The 17870-nt window shown below is 39.7% G+C and overlaps 1 protein-coding gene across 3 annotated transcripts in view; it reads left to right on the forward strand.

Annotated features, from left to right (window-relative positions):
- LOC101846770 (vacuole membrane protein 1) overlaps positions 1–17564 on the forward strand; it is a gene marked incomplete at its 3' end in the record, with an annotated part of 26562 nt that extends 8998 nt beyond the window's left edge. For 2 of the 3 annotated variants that reach the window (XM_035972417.1, XM_013088095.2), the window contains 9 exon segments: positions 1713–1823; positions 3791–3870; positions 4848–4932; positions 5563–5703; positions 8603–8614; positions 13660–13740; positions 15076–15192; positions 16373–16434; positions 17456–17564. In XM_035972417.1, coding sequence (XP_035828310.1) covers positions 1713–1823; positions 3791–3870; positions 4848–4932; positions 5563–5703; positions 8603–8614; positions 13660–13740; positions 15076–15192; positions 16373–16434; positions 17456–17564 — 798 coding nt within the window. 3 annotated transcript variants of the gene reach the window in all.
- Between the last annotated feature and the right edge of the window lie 306 nt (positions 17565–17870).

A 17870-nucleotide genomic window follows, 5' to 3' on the forward strand; every position in this document is an offset into this window, starting at 1 on the left:
TGGTGGTGTGGTTTGCTTTTTCTTTCCTGTCCAACACCTATTGTCCTTATCTCTCCTCCTTTTTTTTTTTGTGTTTGCTACTCTCTTGTAACACCTTTAATCTTCAAAACTTTCATGACCTTATTTATTGTTCTCTTGCACAGTGGGTGGTTGGCGGGTGCTCTGGTGTGGTTTGCTTCTTCTTATCAAAGATCTATCTTCCTTATCTCCCCTTATTCTTTTTTATGTTTGTTACTTTCTTGTAACACCTCTAATCTTCTGGCGCTCATATGACCTTATGCAGTTGTGAGCACCGTAAATCCTCTACTAAAACTAAACTATAAAGTCTTATCTTCTGGCGCTCATTTGACCTTATTGTGTTGCAAGTGCTGTAAAAATCTTACTAAAACTAAAACACCTCTAATCTTTGACACTTACATGACCTTATTTATTGTTCTTTTGCACATGCCATAAAAAAACTCTGACCAAACAAACAAACAAACAAACATACATGATGACTGAAATGCTCCTGTGTCCCCGCCAGGTTGTACCAGAAGAAGCTCACAGTGGTCCTCACCCTGGTTCTGCTCACCATCGCCTACGTGCTTTATCACACGGAGGGCCCGCATCAGAAGGTACGTCGTGTTCGTCCTGGGTGGTGGGCGGGTGCTCTGCTGTGATTTGCTCCTTCTTTCCTATCAAACATACCTCTATCGTCCTTATCTCTCCTCCTTTTTTTTTGTGTATGTTACTCTCTTGTAACACCTGTATTCTTCGGGTGGGTGGTTGGTGTGGTTTGCTCCTTCTTTCGTATAATCAAACATCTGTCGTTCTTATCTCTTTTTTTTTCTGTGTATGTTGCTCTCTTGTAACACCTCTTAAATGACCTATTGTGTTGCAAGGGCCGTAAAACTCTTACTGTGGGTGGTTGGCGGGTGCTCTGGTGTGGTTTGCTTCTTATTTCCTATGAAACATCTATCGTCCTTATCTCCCCCTCTCCTTTCTTATGTTTGTTACTCTCTTGTAACGCCTCTAATCTTCTGCCGCTCATATGACCTTATGCAGTTGCGAGCGCCGTAAAACCTCTACTAAAACTGAAACTGTGTGTATGTGTGGGTGGGTGCGTGTTTGCACGCGTATGTAATATGATGTGCCTATAAAATTGATTTGTAATTCCATAATATGTTTCATGTTAAGCGCATAGAGCATTGCATAAGTGGATATGCGCTATATAAAAAATGCAATCAATTATTACCATTATTATTATTATTATCATTATTATTATTAATTAATTATTATTATTATCATTATATAGGTGGGTGGTTGGCGGGTGCTCTAGTGTGCTCCTTCTTTCCTATCAAACATCTATCGTCCTTATCTCCCCTCCTTCTTCTTTTTTGTGTTTGTTACTCTCTTGTAACACCTCTAATCTTCTGGCGCTCATATGACCTTATGCAGTTGTGAGCGCCGTAAAACCTCTACTAAAACAAACTATTATTATTATTTATTATTATTATTAATATATTTTTATTTATTATTATTATTATCATAATTATTATTATATCATCATTATAATCATTTTTATTATTATCATTATTATTATTATTTTTATTATTATTATAATTAGAGCGCCATGTAAATGCAATCTATTATTATCATTAACATCATTATTATTATTATTATTAATATTATTATTATTATTATTATTATTATTATTATTATTCTTTGTGCAGCTGTTTCAGTCTGTGGAGAAGAAGTTCCTGTGGAGTGCCTACTGGGTGGGTCTGGGCATCCTGTCTTCTGTCGGTCTGGGGACCGGTCTGCACACCTTTATCCTTTACTTGGTGAGTTTGTGTGTGTGTGTGTGTGTCTGTGTGTGTGTGTGTGTGTCTGTGTGTGTGTGTGTCTGTGTCTCTGTGTGTTTGTGTGTGTGTGTGTGTTTGTGTCTGTCTGTCTGTCTGTGTGTGTGTGTGTGTGTGTGTCTCTGTATGTGTGTGTCTGTCTGTCTGTGTGTGTGTCTGTCTGTCTGTGTGTGTGTGTGTGTGTGTGTGTGTGTGTGTGTGTCCTCCATGGATCTGGGAACCGGCCTGCACACCTTTACCCTCTACTTGGTGAGTTATCGTCTCGCTGTGGGTGTTTGGCAGGTGCTCTGGTGTGGTTTGCTCCTTCTTTTCCTATAAAAAAATCTATCGTCTCTATCTCCCCTCCTTCGTTTTTGTTTGTTACTATCTTGTAACACTTCTGCCGTAAAACTCGTACTAAAACTAAAGAACTCAATGCTAACTTCATGGTTCTGTGCGTGCTGTGATTGCTAAGAAATTAGCAGTGGGTGGTTGACGGGTGCTCTGGTGTGGTTTGCTCCTCCTTTCCTATCGAACATCTATAATCCTTTTCTCCCCTCCTTTTTTATGTTTGTTACTCTCTTGTAACACCTCTAATCTTCTGGCACTCATATGACCTTATGCAGTTGCGAGCGCCGTAAAACCTCTACTAAAACTAAAAAGACTTTTCAAGTTGGGCAGTAAATTCTCTGTGTGTCTCTTTCTACTTGGCTTTGTCTCCCCCAACTGTTGCCAGGAAAGCGACACCTTGCCGACAAAATGGCAATAGGTCAATTGCAGTTGGTCGTCACCTCGTACGATAGAGCACTAAACATGGTCGTGGATGGTTGGCGGGTGCTCTGGTGTGGTGTGCTCCTTCTTTCCTATCAAACATCTATCGTCCTTTTCTCCCCTCCTTCTTTTTTATTTTTTTGTTACTCTCTTGTATCACCTCTAATCTTCAGCACTCATATGACCTTATTGTGTTGCAAGTGCCGTAAAACTCTTACTAAAACTAAAAGAGCACTAAGCATGGTCACATGACACACACTCTGTAGCTCGGGACACAGGTCTCTTGGTGGATTAGTGAGTCAGTATTGATTGTGGCAGGTGTGATTCTGGGTAATGAGTTTTGTCACCCTTGTTGGGATGGATGACTGGGTGGTTGGTGGGTGCTCTGGTGTGGTTTGCTGCTTTTTCATTCCTATCAAATACCTCTCGTCTTTTTATCTTCTCTCCTTTTTGTGTGTTTGTTACTCTCTTGCAACACCTCTAATTTTCTGGCGCTCACATGACCTTATGCAGTTGCAAGCATCGTAAGACCTCTACTAAAACTATTAAAAAAACCTCTCGATGGATGAGGGAGTGAGTATTGATTTTGGGAGGTGTGGTTCCAGGTAATGAGTTTTGTGGCCCTTGTTGGGATGGATGAGTGGGTGGTTGGCGGGTGTTCGGGTGTGACTTGCTTCTTCTTTCCTATCAAATATCTATCGTCTTATCTCCCCTCCTTTTTTTGTGTTTGTTACTCTCTTTTGACACCTCTAATTTTCTGGTGCTCATATGACCTTATGCAGTTGCAAGCACCGTAAGACCTCCAGGTAATGAGTTTTGTCGCCCTTGTTGGGATGGGTGTCTGTTTGTTATTTTTATAGTGCTTCTGTAAAACAATATTGTTGGTATAATGGAAGGAGATTTCTGTGTTGTGTATCTGTCTTGTTGTTTTGTTGTGTTCTGTCAAGAGTCATGATCCCATTTAGGGGGTGGTTGGTGGGTGCTCTGGTGTGGTTTGCTCCTTCTTTCTTATCAAACATCTGTCGTCCTTAGCTCTCCTCTTTCTTTTTTGTGTTTTTTACTCTCTTGTAACACGTCTAATCTTCGGCACTTATATGACGGTATTGTGTTGCAAGTGCGTAAAATACTTACTAAAACTGTCAAAAAAGAGTACAGTCATTCCGTAAGTCATAAATGGTTCAACTCTTTGTCCTCCCCAGGGACCACACATTGCCGCAGTAACGTTGGCAGCGTACGAGTGCAACTCTGTGAACTTTCCTGAACCGCCATATCCTAATGAGTAAGTATTTACGTCTACTCCTCAATCTACGTGTGTGAGTGGGTGGTTGTCGGGTGCTCTTGTGGGGTTTGCTCCTTCTTTCCTATCAAACATCTATTGTCCTTATCTCCCCTCCTTCTTTTTTATGTTTGTTACTCTCTTGTGACACTTCTAATCTTCTGGCGCTCATATGACCTCTTGCAGTTGCGAGGGCTGTAAAACCTCTACTAAAACTAAACAAAAATCTACATGTTCTATTTATAATGAGCCAAGGCCTAAGACTCGTTAATAGCCTGAACACCTGGGCAACCAACAGCATAATTAACAACTCTTTCATTAGGGCTGAGAGAGAGAGAGAAAGAGGGGGAGGGAAGGGAGAGACAGAGAGAGAAACAGAGAGAGAGAGAAGGAGAGAGAGAGAAGGAAAGAGAGAGAGACAGGGAGAGAGAGAGAGAGAGACGAAATCATGAAATATGAACTCCAAACTGGTCAACCTTTATGAGGCGTGGACAGGTGACACTTGTGTCCTATACTTTTTTTTTACCCTGCTTCCGTTTCATCCAAATCTGTCTTGCTCTTTCCCCATTCTACACAATAATTTTGGCGTGCCAAGGCAGACGGACGTATGTGCAAAAATTATTAATTTTTGTATCTTCGTTTAAATGGACGCCTATACCCATTCTGCATCTTGTGTCAAAGGCAGGAAGACGTATCTGCACTACAAATAGGAGATTTCACTATGGCAAACAGACGTATCTGCTCTACAAATAGGATATTTCACTATGACAAACAGACGTAACTGAAGGGCCATGCCCATATTTCCAATGGCAGCGCGACGTAACTGAAAATCATTAAAAAATGCAGATACGTTGCTCTGCCTTGGCGTGGCAGACTTTTTATTGCGTTGGTGTGATTCTCTCAATTCAAGACTGAGCAACCCTTTCTAGAGAGAAGCTCTGGAGGTAGTTGTAGTGAAAGATTTCTGGTTTCTCCCACAGAATTAAGTGCCCGGATGAGCGAGATACAGAGGGGATGTCTCTGTGGACCATCATGAGCAAAGTCCGACTGGAGGCCATCATGTGGGTGAGTCCACCGTTTGCTGCCGCTCGCTATTCTCAGGGGTTGTTACGGAACACTGGTTAAGCAAATGTTCCGACGAATAACTTCATGAAATAAATACGAACTCCCACCTTTTCAACTGAACACACTTTTGTTCACAAACATGTGTATGTAGATTCTCCTTACTGTGACTAGACTCCCATTCTTCTGTTTTATATTTGTTACTCTCTTGTAACTCCTCTAATCTTCTGGCGCTCATATGACCTTATGCAGTTTCGAGCACTGTAAAACCTCTACTAAAAGTAAAAACATCATTTCTGGTTGATGTTTGCTCGTATGTGGTTTGCTCCTTCTTTCCCAACAGACATCTATCGTCTTTATCTCCCCTCCTTCTTTTATCTGTTTGTTACTCTCTTGTTACACCTCTAATCTTCGACGCTTATAGTTATGACCTTATTGTGTTGCAAGTGCCGTAAAACTCTTACTACAACTAAAAGCCGGATTCCCTGTATTGACTTCTCTGTTGACATCCACCCCATGGCGCTCATATGACCTTATGCAGTTGCGAGCGCCGTAAAACCCTCTACTATTAAAGAAACCAAAAAACCTCTACTAAAACTAAAACATGTACTAAAACGAAACAAAATGTCACAGGGAGCTGGCACCGCCATCGGGGAGCTGCCGCCTTACTTCATGGCCAGGGCGGCTCGTCTCTCCGGCGTCGACCTTGAGGACGACGAGTTTGAGGAGATAGAGGAACTGATCCACGAGAAGAAAAGACATCCGGAGGAAATGGTGAGTGAGAGATGGGAGGAGGAGGAGGGGTGGGGGGTTCATATATCTGAATGTTTGTCTCTGCACCACCCGTGTCTCCGTCTCCCCCCCCCCCCCCACCCTCCTCTGAGGTGGTGGGAGACTGTTGTGTGTTTTGCCCTGCCCGACTCACAGTGTGTTTGTTTGTTTGTTTGTGTGTGTGTGAACCTCGGTGCTTGTTGCCCGTGATAGGAGATTCACTTCTGCTCCTGAACTTGTGATAGATTTATGTCATGAGGCGATGGAATCAGGCTCTCGTCAATTTTGGGGCATGTAGAGTTATTGGTATCATCTTAAAGGTCGTTCATTTGTCTTGCTTTGGGCGAAAAAAATATCCATTTATCTTGAACAGTAGTAGAGGTATTTGCGAATGAAGGAGGTGGGGGGTCACCTGGTTTCAGAGGTAACCTTAGTGAGAAAATGACCGCAAAAGTTTAGAAGTTTCAATAGATCAAGAGTCCTTGAAAACTGGACATTTATATTTTCAGCAAAATTCACACAAAAATGTTCTTGAATGGACATAAAAGGTGTTGAGCCAATAAACAAAAGATCAGTAAAAATTGCCAAACCCGCGGAAAAATGCGCGTTTGTTCACTTTGATGATTTTGACGAGTGCCTGATTTCACCACGTCATGACACATGTATGTGAGGCAGCGTGGTGGAATCAGGCTCTCGTCAAAATAATGCAATCGAAGAAAACAGCAGTTTTCTCCCTGCTTAGCAATTTTTATCAAATTTTTTGTTTTTTGGCTCAACACCTTTTATGTCCATTTACAAACACATTCCTTTGAGGATTTCACCGAAAATGTTGATTTAAGGCACAAAAATATAAATTTACAGTTTCCATGGACTCTCCAGCTTTGGAATTTACTAAGCTTTGGCAGCCATTTTCTCTCTAATTTTACCTCTTAAACCAGGCGACCCCCTCTTTGTTCAATCCAAAATGTCTCATCTTCTATTGAATTGAAGATGGATGGGTAATTTTTTCACTGGAAGTAAGACAAATGAACAAGCTTTAAGATGATACCAATAACTCAATATGCTCTAAAATTGACGAGAACCTGATTCCACCGCGCTGCGTCACATTTTTTTTGGGAGTGAGGTCTGCACCGAAGCCAGGGTTAGCTGTCTGACTTTTGAGGTTATCACCCAGAGCTTGCACTTTTACTTTAGAAAGAAGTATTTTTTTGAGTTCATTTTTGCACTCTGCACAACAGGTGTAATGTAGAAGATTTTAGAAACCTTTCTAAGCCCAGTTCCTGTTGTATTTTTTCCACTTTGTTAAGGTTGTTGTTTTCTGTTTGACTTCCTCCTTTACCACAAGTCTTTTGGGTGATTGGCGGGTGCTCTGGTGTGGTTTGCTCCTTTTTTCCTGTCAAACATCTATCTTCCTTATCTCTCCTCCTTTTTTGTGTATGCTACTGTCCTCCTTTTTTGTGTATGTTACTCTCTTGTAACAAATCCTTTCTTCGGCACTTATATGACCTTATTGTGTTGCGAGCGCCGTAAAACCTCTACTAAAACTAAAACTAAGACTCAGTTTTTTCGCTTGCTCTCACTCCTTAGATTGTGTGTGCACGGGTTTGACTGTTCTTGATGGAGTTCTTTGTTTTGTTCTCTGGTGGTCTTCATCTTCTTCTTTTCCCTGCTTTTCCCCTTTTGTCTTGTGGCATTCTTTTCCTTTGATGGTGGCGAGCGATGCTGTAAACTGATTATTTTTAGACCCACGAGGCTTTGAATAAAATTTTGTGTGTCGAGGATTTTTGTGTGTTGGATTTATGCCAAAAGCTTGATGGGCCATGATTTAAACAATATTTTTTTGCCATCTCCCAATGCTTCCATCTAATGGTTCACTTCAGTTCATTAAAATTTTTTGTTTTTTTGCTGTGCACATTATAGTTCACTGTACTAACTCTTGCAAATAATGTCTGTTACAGAAACTATTGCAAATAATGTCTGTTACAGAAACTATTGCAAATAATGTCTGTTACAGAAACTATTGCACATAATGTCTGTTACAGAAACTATTGCAAATAATGTCTGTTACAGAAACTATTGCAAATAATGTCTGTTACAGAAACTATTGCAAATAATGTATGTTACAGAAACTATTGCAAATAATGTCAATAATAAAATATTAATTATAACAGACTGCCCCATGGTTATTGCTTAGAAAAAAGTAACTCGGGCGACTAATTTATTCGTAGCTGCTCCTAACATGTCTAATTTTGTAGTCTGTTTTACGTCTCTTTTTATTTGAAATATGTGTTTATTATATGTGAGGCAGCGTGGGGAAATCAGGCGATCGTCAAAATAATGAAATCGAAGAAACAGGCATTTTTCTGCCAGTTTGTCATTTTTATTGAATTTTTTTTTTTTTGGCTCAACACCATTTTTCTCCAATTAAGAACATATTTTGTGTGGATTTTACTGAAAAACATTGAGTAAAGGCACAGAAAATGTAAATTTTCAGTTTCCAGTGACTCAGGCTATCGAAGTTACCAAACTTCGGCGGCCATTTTCTAGCCTATTCTACCTCTGAAAACAGGCAACCTCACCTCCTTCAATGGCAAATATCTCAACTTCTATTCAAGATAGAGGGTGTTCTTTTCATCGGAAGCAAGGCAAATGAACAAGCTTTAAGAAGGTATCAATGACTTCACATGCTCAAATATTGACGAGAGCCTGATTCCGCCACACTGCATCACATAATAATATATGTTTATTATATTGTCTTGCTTTTTAAGTAGTCGGTGTTGTATTTTTCTAGTTCGATAAACTTCACTGAAGTAAATCTTCATTTTATACGACTAAAATGAGATTTTGTGTTACGTAAAAAAAGTCTGGGCTTGTTTTTGAATGTGTTGCATTTTTCTTACAGTCTGGATCTCGGGTAAGCTCATGATTCCTGTCTAGTTTGTTTTGTTTTTTTTGTGTGTTGTGTGTGTCTTTTTTTGCCTAGCGTGGCGGGCTTCTGGTGTTTTTATGTGTGCGAATTCGAAGTCGGTGTTTTTTGTGCCGGTTTCCACTTTCAGAGCACTCCGACCTTTGACCTTTTCGAATTGTTGTGCTGCTGACTTTTTCAGGGACATGATAATATGTAATAATAATAATAATAATAATAATAATAATAAATGACATTTATATAGCGCTCAACCCTGATTAAAGTACACAGGCTCTGAGCGCTTTACAATACAGTACAACATACAACAGTAACATAAAACGTTGTGTTCTGACTTAAAGAAAATCACTCCAAATATTCATCTTATTAATTTCAATACAGAAACGACTTCAGCTGACATTTGAATAAATCAAAGGATTTGATCTCTCCTAAAGTACTCGGTAAAGCATTCCAGATCTTGGGGCCTTGGTATTCAAAAGCCCTTTCACCCATTGTTTTAAGTTTCATAGATGTAAAGTGGCCTCCCCCCCCCTCTCCCTCCCCCGGGGCGGGTCTAATGACTGAAGTGTCTTTAGGCCATTCCCAAAGGGGGCATATTTACATGTTCTTATGCTGAGTAGAAGTGTTTTTTGTAAATGGTTTGATTCATCAATGTCATGCTCATAACTGTGCCTGAACTACCACAGGGAACTGCTGCATTTTCTTTCTTTATCCTTACTATCGTAATTTTTCCTCTACTTCTTTTGTATGTTTGTCACACTCTTGTGGCCCGCCATTTCCGGGGTGTCTTGATAGTCGAAGCAGACTTTACTTTGTGCTGTTGAAGCTAGAGAGCTGAGCAGAGTAAGCCTGATTCCCTGTAAAAGGACTTCTCTGTTGACATCCACCCGTTGGTGCTCATATGACCTTATGCAGTTGCGAGCGCCGTAACACCTCTACTGAAATGGGCTTCTTTGTGTGAAGAGTGGTCTACCCCTTTTTTAACCCTATCCGTACACCCTGGGATCATTTTGTACCCCCCCCCCCCCCGGGCTTGTATTCTTCACATTTTAGAATACTTCTAGTATGAAGATCTCTTTGAAACTTTCTGTATTTCTCAAAAAATCATTTTGACTGACTGCTGTTTCTAAGCGTATGGATCGGATTAACAAGTAAATTTCCTCTTTGGAAAGTGATGGCACAGAGTTCCCCACGTCATATGGATACGATAGTAAAACCCAACGAAGGGTAGGGTTAAAAAAAATCCTACCCCTTTCTCTAGAACTTTCCATCCAATCAACTGCCTCTTGTAACATGTGGAGAGAGAGAGAGTACAGATAGTATTGCCTTAGCCCATTTGTGCACTGTTTTGTTTGTTGGCATCACACTTTGCTATGGTGTGGGTGGCTTGGGGTCAAATCTGCCATGGGCCCTTTTGAAAAATTTTTGTATTTAGATGACTTTTAAAGGCTGTCCACGCATCTTCACAGTCTTATGGCTTATGGATGTTATGAATCACTTATATGACCTTATTGTGTTGCAAGTGCAGTAAATCACTTACTAAAACTGAAACAGATGACTTTTAAAGGCTCTCCACCCATCTTCACAGTCTCATGGCGTATGGATGTTCACTTCGGAGGCTTAACCGATAAAGTTACAGCATTGAAAGGGGTCATTATAACCCAGTTTAGAAGGCGTGCTGTACCTTGTTTAACTCTTTGAACCCCATCAGCGTCTGGCGGTAAAAACCCTGTTCCCCATCAGACACTGGGAGCGTCCAGTACTAGTGACAACTGTTTTGTTTTACGCAATGCTAGTTTTTGATGGTTTTTCGGAACTATTCCAGAACCAAGTTTATTAGTAATGACTTAGCTTTTGTTTCTGCTATTTAGAAGTTGGAGGCAGCTTTTGGGGTTATAGTGGTACATAGTGCATCAGGTTTAGGTGCGCGCTCATATGACCTTACGCAGTTGCGAGCGCCGTAAAACCCTATACTACTACTACTAGGTTTAGGTGGCTGTTGAAAAAAACTCAGGGAAGTGGTTGAAAAAACTGAGGGCTTAAAGAGTTGAACTTGTTTCTGTGTTTGGTCTCATGTCTCTGTTGTTGGTTTAGTCTAGAGATGCTTTTGCTTCTCAGTACAATGCCATATGCTGCTTGTTGCAAGTTTTGTTCGGTCGTTAGGTCGCGTGTAGTTTTTGTGTCTGGTCTACCTAGGGAAAAAATACAGGAGCTTTGAAGTGGATTCAGAATATGTGTCACGACGCGGTGGAATCAGGTGCTCATCAATTTTAGCCCATATAGAGTTATTGGTATCATCTTCAAGCTAGTCCATTTGCCTTGCTTTTAATTTTTAAAATATCCATTTATCTTGGATACAAGTCTAGGTATTGGCGATTGAAGGAGATGATTTCAGAGATTAAATTAGCGAGAAAATGACCTCCAAAGTTGAGTATTTCCTTAGCATGAGAGTCCGTGCAAAATGAAAATTTACATTTTTTATGCATTTAATTAATGCTTTTAAGTAAAATCCCCACAGAAATGTGTTCTTTGATCGGCATGAAGGGTGTTGAGCCAAAAAACAAAAAATCGACAAGAATTCCCAAACCTTCAGAAAAATGCCAGTTTCTTCACTTTAAAAAAAATTTTGACGAGCGCCTAATTCCACCTCGCTGCCTCACATATAGCATGGCTTGGTAGTATCCACTTTTTGTCATGGGTGGATTGAGGGTACCACAGGAAACTGCTTTTTTTCTCGCGGTCCCACTGTTTCATAACTTTTAGACAAGAGTTATCTCAATATTTCTTTTCAAGACACACTGAAGCCACTGACTGGTTGGTATGGCTTGCCACACAATAGCCCTGTAGGAGAGTGCTTTGGCTTGACTCTGGTTTAATGAGAATTAGCAATTTAAGTGAATGAGCTGTGCCCGTTGCGGGTGGTTAGCGGGTGCTCTGGTTTGGTTTGCTTCTTCTTTCCTATCAAACATCTATCGTCCTGATCTCTCCTCCTTCTGTATTATGTTTGTTTCTCTCTTGTAACACATGATCTAATCTTCGGCACTTGTATGACCTTATAGTGTTGCAAGTGCCGTAAAACTCTTACTAAAACTAAAACTAACCGTACTTACTACATGTTTTACTCATTGCACGACATTTGGATACGGAAATATTATAATATAACTCTCGGTATTTATTCATTTACAAGATTGCTGTATGTTATGCATGCTGCCCTTGCTTGAATTGTGTCGGAGCAGACATTTTGAAAGAAGAAATGACCCATGTATGTTTTGTATGCAGGCTTGCCAACCTTCCTGAATTTTTCAGGAAATTCCAGAATTGCCATCGTCGAGCGATGTCTCCCCCCCCCAAAAAAATTTTTTTTTTTCTTAGAAAAGGCATAGAAATGCTGAGGATGAAGGAATATGTGTTGTAGCTGTACTGTTACATTCTCGTCTCTCTCTCTCTGTTTCCCCACTGGTTTGTTTGAGCTGTTTTTGTGGTATGGGTGGGGTTTTTTTAGTAGCCTATCACAGAAGTGTGTGTCCGTGGCGCTCAGGAGCAATCAAAATTCCAGAATTCAGTATCTCAAAAGTTGGCAAGCCTGTGTATGTTTTTGCTTGCATGTTTTCAGCAGTTATTTATTTTTTATTATTCAGAGTGAAGAAGGGGTGCTCTCGTGGCTTAGAAGTTAATTTGTTGGCCTCTCATTCAAAGGTTCCCGGGTTTGAATCCAGGTAGCGACCGAAAAAATTTCTTCTCTAAAATTGTCTCCTTTCACCTCCTTTCCTGCTCTCTAGTAATGTTCTGTCGTCTGCTTTCATCTACACTTTCTGCCCCACCCCCTCAACCCCTTTGCCCCCTCCTCTGGGCTCCTGACTCTTTCTGCAGCCTTTCTACTGCTACTCCTTGGCTCCTTCTTACTGCTGTCTTTCTGCCACACCCCTGATCTTCTGGTAGGAAAGATCTACACCTAGCCTTCTCGGACAAGGGTGAAAAATCTCGGAGGGCCCGTGTGCAAGTTGCGCACGTTAAAGATCCCTTGGTGGTCTAAAATCCATAAGAGTAGGCTTCGGCCGCCACCCGAGCAAAATTCAAAATTTCCTACAAACTGAAAATGTTTTATCTTTTCAGCGCGCTCATATGACCGTATGCAGTTGTTTAAAAATAAAAAAAATAAGAGTGAAGAAGAGACATCAGGAATATTAACTATTTGTTCATGGATTTGATCTCAAACCAGGTTCTGTAAAGACTTCTTTTTAATGAACTGCCTGAGAGCATAGATTTGATTTCTACTCTTTATAGTTTTTAGTTTTTTTGCTTTTTTTTCTTGTATTTTTGCCCCCATTTTTGTTGCTATTGTTGCTTGATTTGTTTTGACCACATAATCTACTCCCTGTCAAGATCGGAATAATTCCTTTGTACTCAACAGGTTTATTTTATTTTAAATGTGTGCCTGTTTGTTGTTTTGCTTATGAGACACTTTCCACAGTTTCTGTGTCTCTGGAGTTAATAACATTTTCAGTTTTTAGTTTTGTGATTGTAATTTTTTCAATTCCCCCGGCCCCCCCCCCCCCAATGTGCAGTGCTACTGACTGAAGTGTCTTTAAGCCATTTCAAAAGGGGGCATATTAACATGTTCCTATGTTCAGTAGAATTGTAAATGGGCTGATTTATCAATGTTATGCTCATACTGTGTCCGAACAACATAGGGGGAACTGCTGCTTTTTCTTTCCTCATCCTTACTAACCTCATTTTTTCCTCTTCTTTTTTTGTATGTTTGTCACTCTCTTGTGGACTGCTATTTCCGGGGTGCCTTGATAGTCGAAGCAGACTTTGTGCTGTTGAGGCTAGAAAGGTGAGCAGAGTAAGCCTGATTCCCCATTTGGACTTCTCTGTTGACATCCACCCCTTGGCGCTCATATGACCTTATGCAGTTGCGAGCGCTGTAACAACTTACTAAAAAAATTAAAAATTAACAAAAAAATCTTTTCAAGTGAGACCTAATCTATTAATGCTAATGATTTTTTTTGGTGGATTTTTCTTTTTACTTGCAGGGTTTTATGGAAAAGGCCAAGCTGTCTGTGCACAATTTAGTTCAGAGGGTCGGCTTCTTTGGGATTCTGGCATGTGCTTCGGTAAGTCATGTTTGTTTTGTTCTCTGTTCTCTGGTCTACGGTGTCTGTTGGACTGCAATGCAGGGTTCCTGCGGCCTCTTTGAATTCAAGAAGTCCTTGAAAACTCCTTGAATTTACATTCAAGGAAAATTCTCCTTGAAAACTCCTTGAATTTCGGCGGATCGGACATGAACATATTTTTTGTCAGACAATCGAAACTATGATTCCTTTCGGACAAGAGTAAGCCTATCAGAAATAGCTTTCTGGGTGCGAGTGTGCTGTCGGAAACTGCATGAATTTCTTGACCAAATATCCTTGAATGTTGTAAAATTTCTCCTTGAAATCTCCTTGGATTTGGTGGGTGTGTTCGTTGCAGGAACCTTGGCAATGATTTGTACAAGGGCAACGTTCTTGGGACGTTTTGCCAGGTTTAGGAATTTTTTATTGGCCATGGGTGGTTGAAAGGCACCTTTGTGTTGTCTCCTGTTTAGCGTTGAAATGGGCGGCACAGGATTCGTACGGGTCTTGGAAGGCTGGAAAACTCTTGGAATTTTGTTTTTATTTTGTTTTTATTTTCTAAGACTTGGAAACACTTGGAATTTTGTTTTTATTTCCCAAGACACGGGAAAACTCTTGGAAATTTGGAAAATTCTTGGAAAAATCTTGGACAAATTAAAAAAACCAACTAGACATCTAGATCTAGATCTACTGTGAAAATATTTCCCCGAAGTTCAGAAGGCCTCGACCGTACGTGTTTTGAAGTGTACCACAATGTATTTTTGCATGCTGGATGAAAAGTTTTCTTCTGGAGTGACATGTTATTTGTCTTAGGGATAAAAAGAAATCTTGTCTTGAAAACTCTTGGAAAAGTCTTGGACAAAAAAATCTCCACCTCAGTATGAACCCTGGCAGCAGCATACCCTTACAGCTCTGTGGTTTTCATCATTTTCCTATCGAACATCTATTGACACCCTTACAGCTCTGTGGTTTCATAAAGTTTTCTTCGAACGTTGATGCCAGTATGACTCGAGCTGACAAGTTTTTCATGGTCGGTTAAAAAAGTAAATTTGTTGAGTGGGTGGTTGGCAGGTGCTCTGGTGTGGTTTGCATCTTCTTTCCTATCAAACATCTGTCTTTATCTCCCCTCCTTCTTTCTTGTGTTTGTTACTCTCTTGTAACACCTCTTATCTTCTGGCGCTCAAATTACCTTGTGCAGTTGCGAGGGCCAAAAAACCTCTACTAAACTAAATTCTTTCTTGTGTTTGTTACTCCCTTGTAACACATCTATTCTTCGGCACTTATATGACCTTATTGAGTTGCAAGCGCCGTAAAACACTTCCTAAAACGATGTTGCAGATTCCCAACCCGTTGTTTGACCTGGCGGGGATCACGTGCGGCCACTTCCTCATTCCTTTCTGGACATTTTTTGGGGCCACCCTCATCGGCAAAGCCATCATTAAAATGCATATACAGGTAAGTCATAATAATTATAATAAATAGCCTTTGTACAGGGCATGCCCCAGCTCAACAGTAAGCACTATGCGCTTTACACTATATTATTACGCCAGCAGACCGTAGAACACTCCGAAACATTCTCAGCTTCCCGGGAAGCATACAGTGCAAACATGTTTAATACCCCCTCCCGGGGCGGTTCTACTTACTTAAGTGTCTTTAGGCCATTCCCAAAGGGGGGCACATTAACATATCGATTTTTTATGCACAGTAGAATTGTAACTGTAAATGGGCTGATTCATCAATGTCATGCTCATAACTGTGCCTGAACTGCTACAAGGAACTGCGGTTTTTTCTTTCCTAATCCTTACTATCGTCATTTTTTCCTCTACTTCTTCTGTATGTTTGTCACACTCTTGTGACCTGCTATTTCCGGGGTGCCTTGATAATCGAAGCAGACTTTGTGCTGTTGAAGCTAGAGAGGTGAGCAGAGTAAGTCTGATTCCCTGTAAGGACTTCTCTGTTGACATCCACCCCTTGGCGCTCATATGACCTTATGCAGTTGCGAGCGCCGTAAAACCTCTACTAAAAACATCTATCATGTTTGTCTATCCTCCGTTTTTGTGCTCTCTTGTAGCACCTCTAATCTTCATCACTTATATGACCGTAATGTGTTGCAAGGGCCGTAAAACGTTAGCTAAAACGAAATATTCCGGGGTGAAATATGATAAGAATCTCTTTACCCACTGTAAGGTATACCTTTGCAACAACTTACTGACTGGCTGTCATTGTTTGCTCAACATCATTTTTTTTTCTTTTTTCAGTCTATCCCCAACAAAATACTTGTTGGCTTTTCTTTTTTTTTTTTTTTTTTGGTGAAACATTTTTTCTTTCCTATCAAACTCGAACATCTATCGTCCTTATCTCTCCTCCTTCTTTTTTGTGTATGTTACTCTCTTGTAACACATCTATTTTTCGGCACTTATATGACCTTATTGTGTTGCAAGCGCCGTAACACCTCTACTAAAACTAAACTAAAACATTTTTTTTGGTCTAAAATTTTCCCTTCCTCCTTACAGCTTTTGATCTTCGTGCTCTGTTGTCATAACCTTGATATTCATTAACTTTTTTTTTTCTTATTGTATTGCAAGTGCCGTAAAACTGACTAAAACTAACTTTTTAAAAAATGTTTTTTTTCCAGAAACTGTTTGTGATATTCATGTTCAGCGCCCACCATGTGGAGCAAGTTGTCAAACTCATAGGGTGAGTGAGATTTGTGTAGTGCGTCTGTTCACTTACTGTACTGTACACTTTGCCATCATATTTGGGGGAAATCCAAAGAAACTGTGTGGTAAACATCGGCAATCGGCGAGACGAGGCGGCAAAGTGTTAACAGTTTGTGTGTTCTCAAGGAAAACAGGATGGTGCTAGAAAAAAAAAAAGATTCTCAACTATTGTGAGTGTCAGTTCTATGAGTGTTATATAATATATATATGTATATATATAGATATATATATATATATATATATATATATATATATATCTGTCTATATATATATATATATATATATATATATATATATTTATATATATATATATTAATATCAATGGAAAGGTCATTAAATGAACTTGTGAGTTGAGATAATAATCCTGTACTGTACATATATTATTTTATTATGCATGTTATAACCTACTAATTGTATATATCTGTAAACAGGAAAAAAATAGCTTTTTCCGTACCTTCACATAATATGTAAAGCAGGAAAACTAGTTTTGTCTACTGTAAAACTAAGTTATTAGTGTTGGAATTTGCCCTGCGCTTGAAAGGTGTTAGCTTGATTCGTATGTGGGGAGTTCCTTTGTCTGTCTGCATGTAGTGTCTGGTTCAGCTTGGGTTGACCCTGACGGTGGGTGGTTGGTGGGTGATCTGGAGTGGTTTGCTCCTTCTTTCCTATCAAACATCTGTCGTCGTTGTCTCCCCTCCTTCTATTTTGTGTTTGTTACTCTCTTGTAACGCATAATCTATTCTTTGGCACTTGTGTGACTTTATTGTGTTGCAAGCGCCGTAAAACCTCTACTAAAATGAAAAAATTATCTCCTGTCCTCCTTTTTTGTGTATAATGTTACTCTCTTGTAACACATAATCTATTCTTTGGCACTTATATGACCTTTGATTGTGTTGCAAGTGCCGTAAAACTCGTACTAAAACTAAAAACTAAAACTCTTACTTTAAAAAAAACAGCATTTATAAATTTTTTTTTGGTTTAAATCTGCATTTCTGTAGGCACATCCCTTACCTGGGTGGGCCAGCTCAGAAACCATTCCAAGATTACATGGAGAAGCAGAGGATGAAACTGCACCACAAGCCTGGGGTCGGGGGACAGGACGACGGGGTAAGTGGACGCGACAAACAATGAGCGTAGAGTAGAAGAATCCTGTTTTGTTTTGACTTCTTGTCTTTTAAAGAGCCTCAAACTGTTTTGTGTTTCACAGAGTGTTTTAAAAAAATTAAGACAGTTTTTAATATTATCGTCATCATCATTATTATTATTATTATTATTGTTATTATTACTATTATGACCATTATCATTATTTTTATTGTTATTATTATTACTATTTTTATTACCATTAGTGTTATTATTATTATTATTACTATTATTATGGCCATTGTCATTATTAATTTTGTTATTATTATTACT

This window comes from Aplysia californica, unplaced genomic scaffold (genome assembly GCF_000002075.1).
Source record: "Aplysia californica isolate F4 #8 unplaced genomic scaffold, AplCal3.0 scaffold00685, whole genome shotgun sequence".
In the NCBI taxonomy this organism is placed as follows: domain Eukaryota; kingdom Metazoa; phylum Mollusca; class Gastropoda; order Aplysiida; family Aplysiidae; genus Aplysia; species Aplysia californica.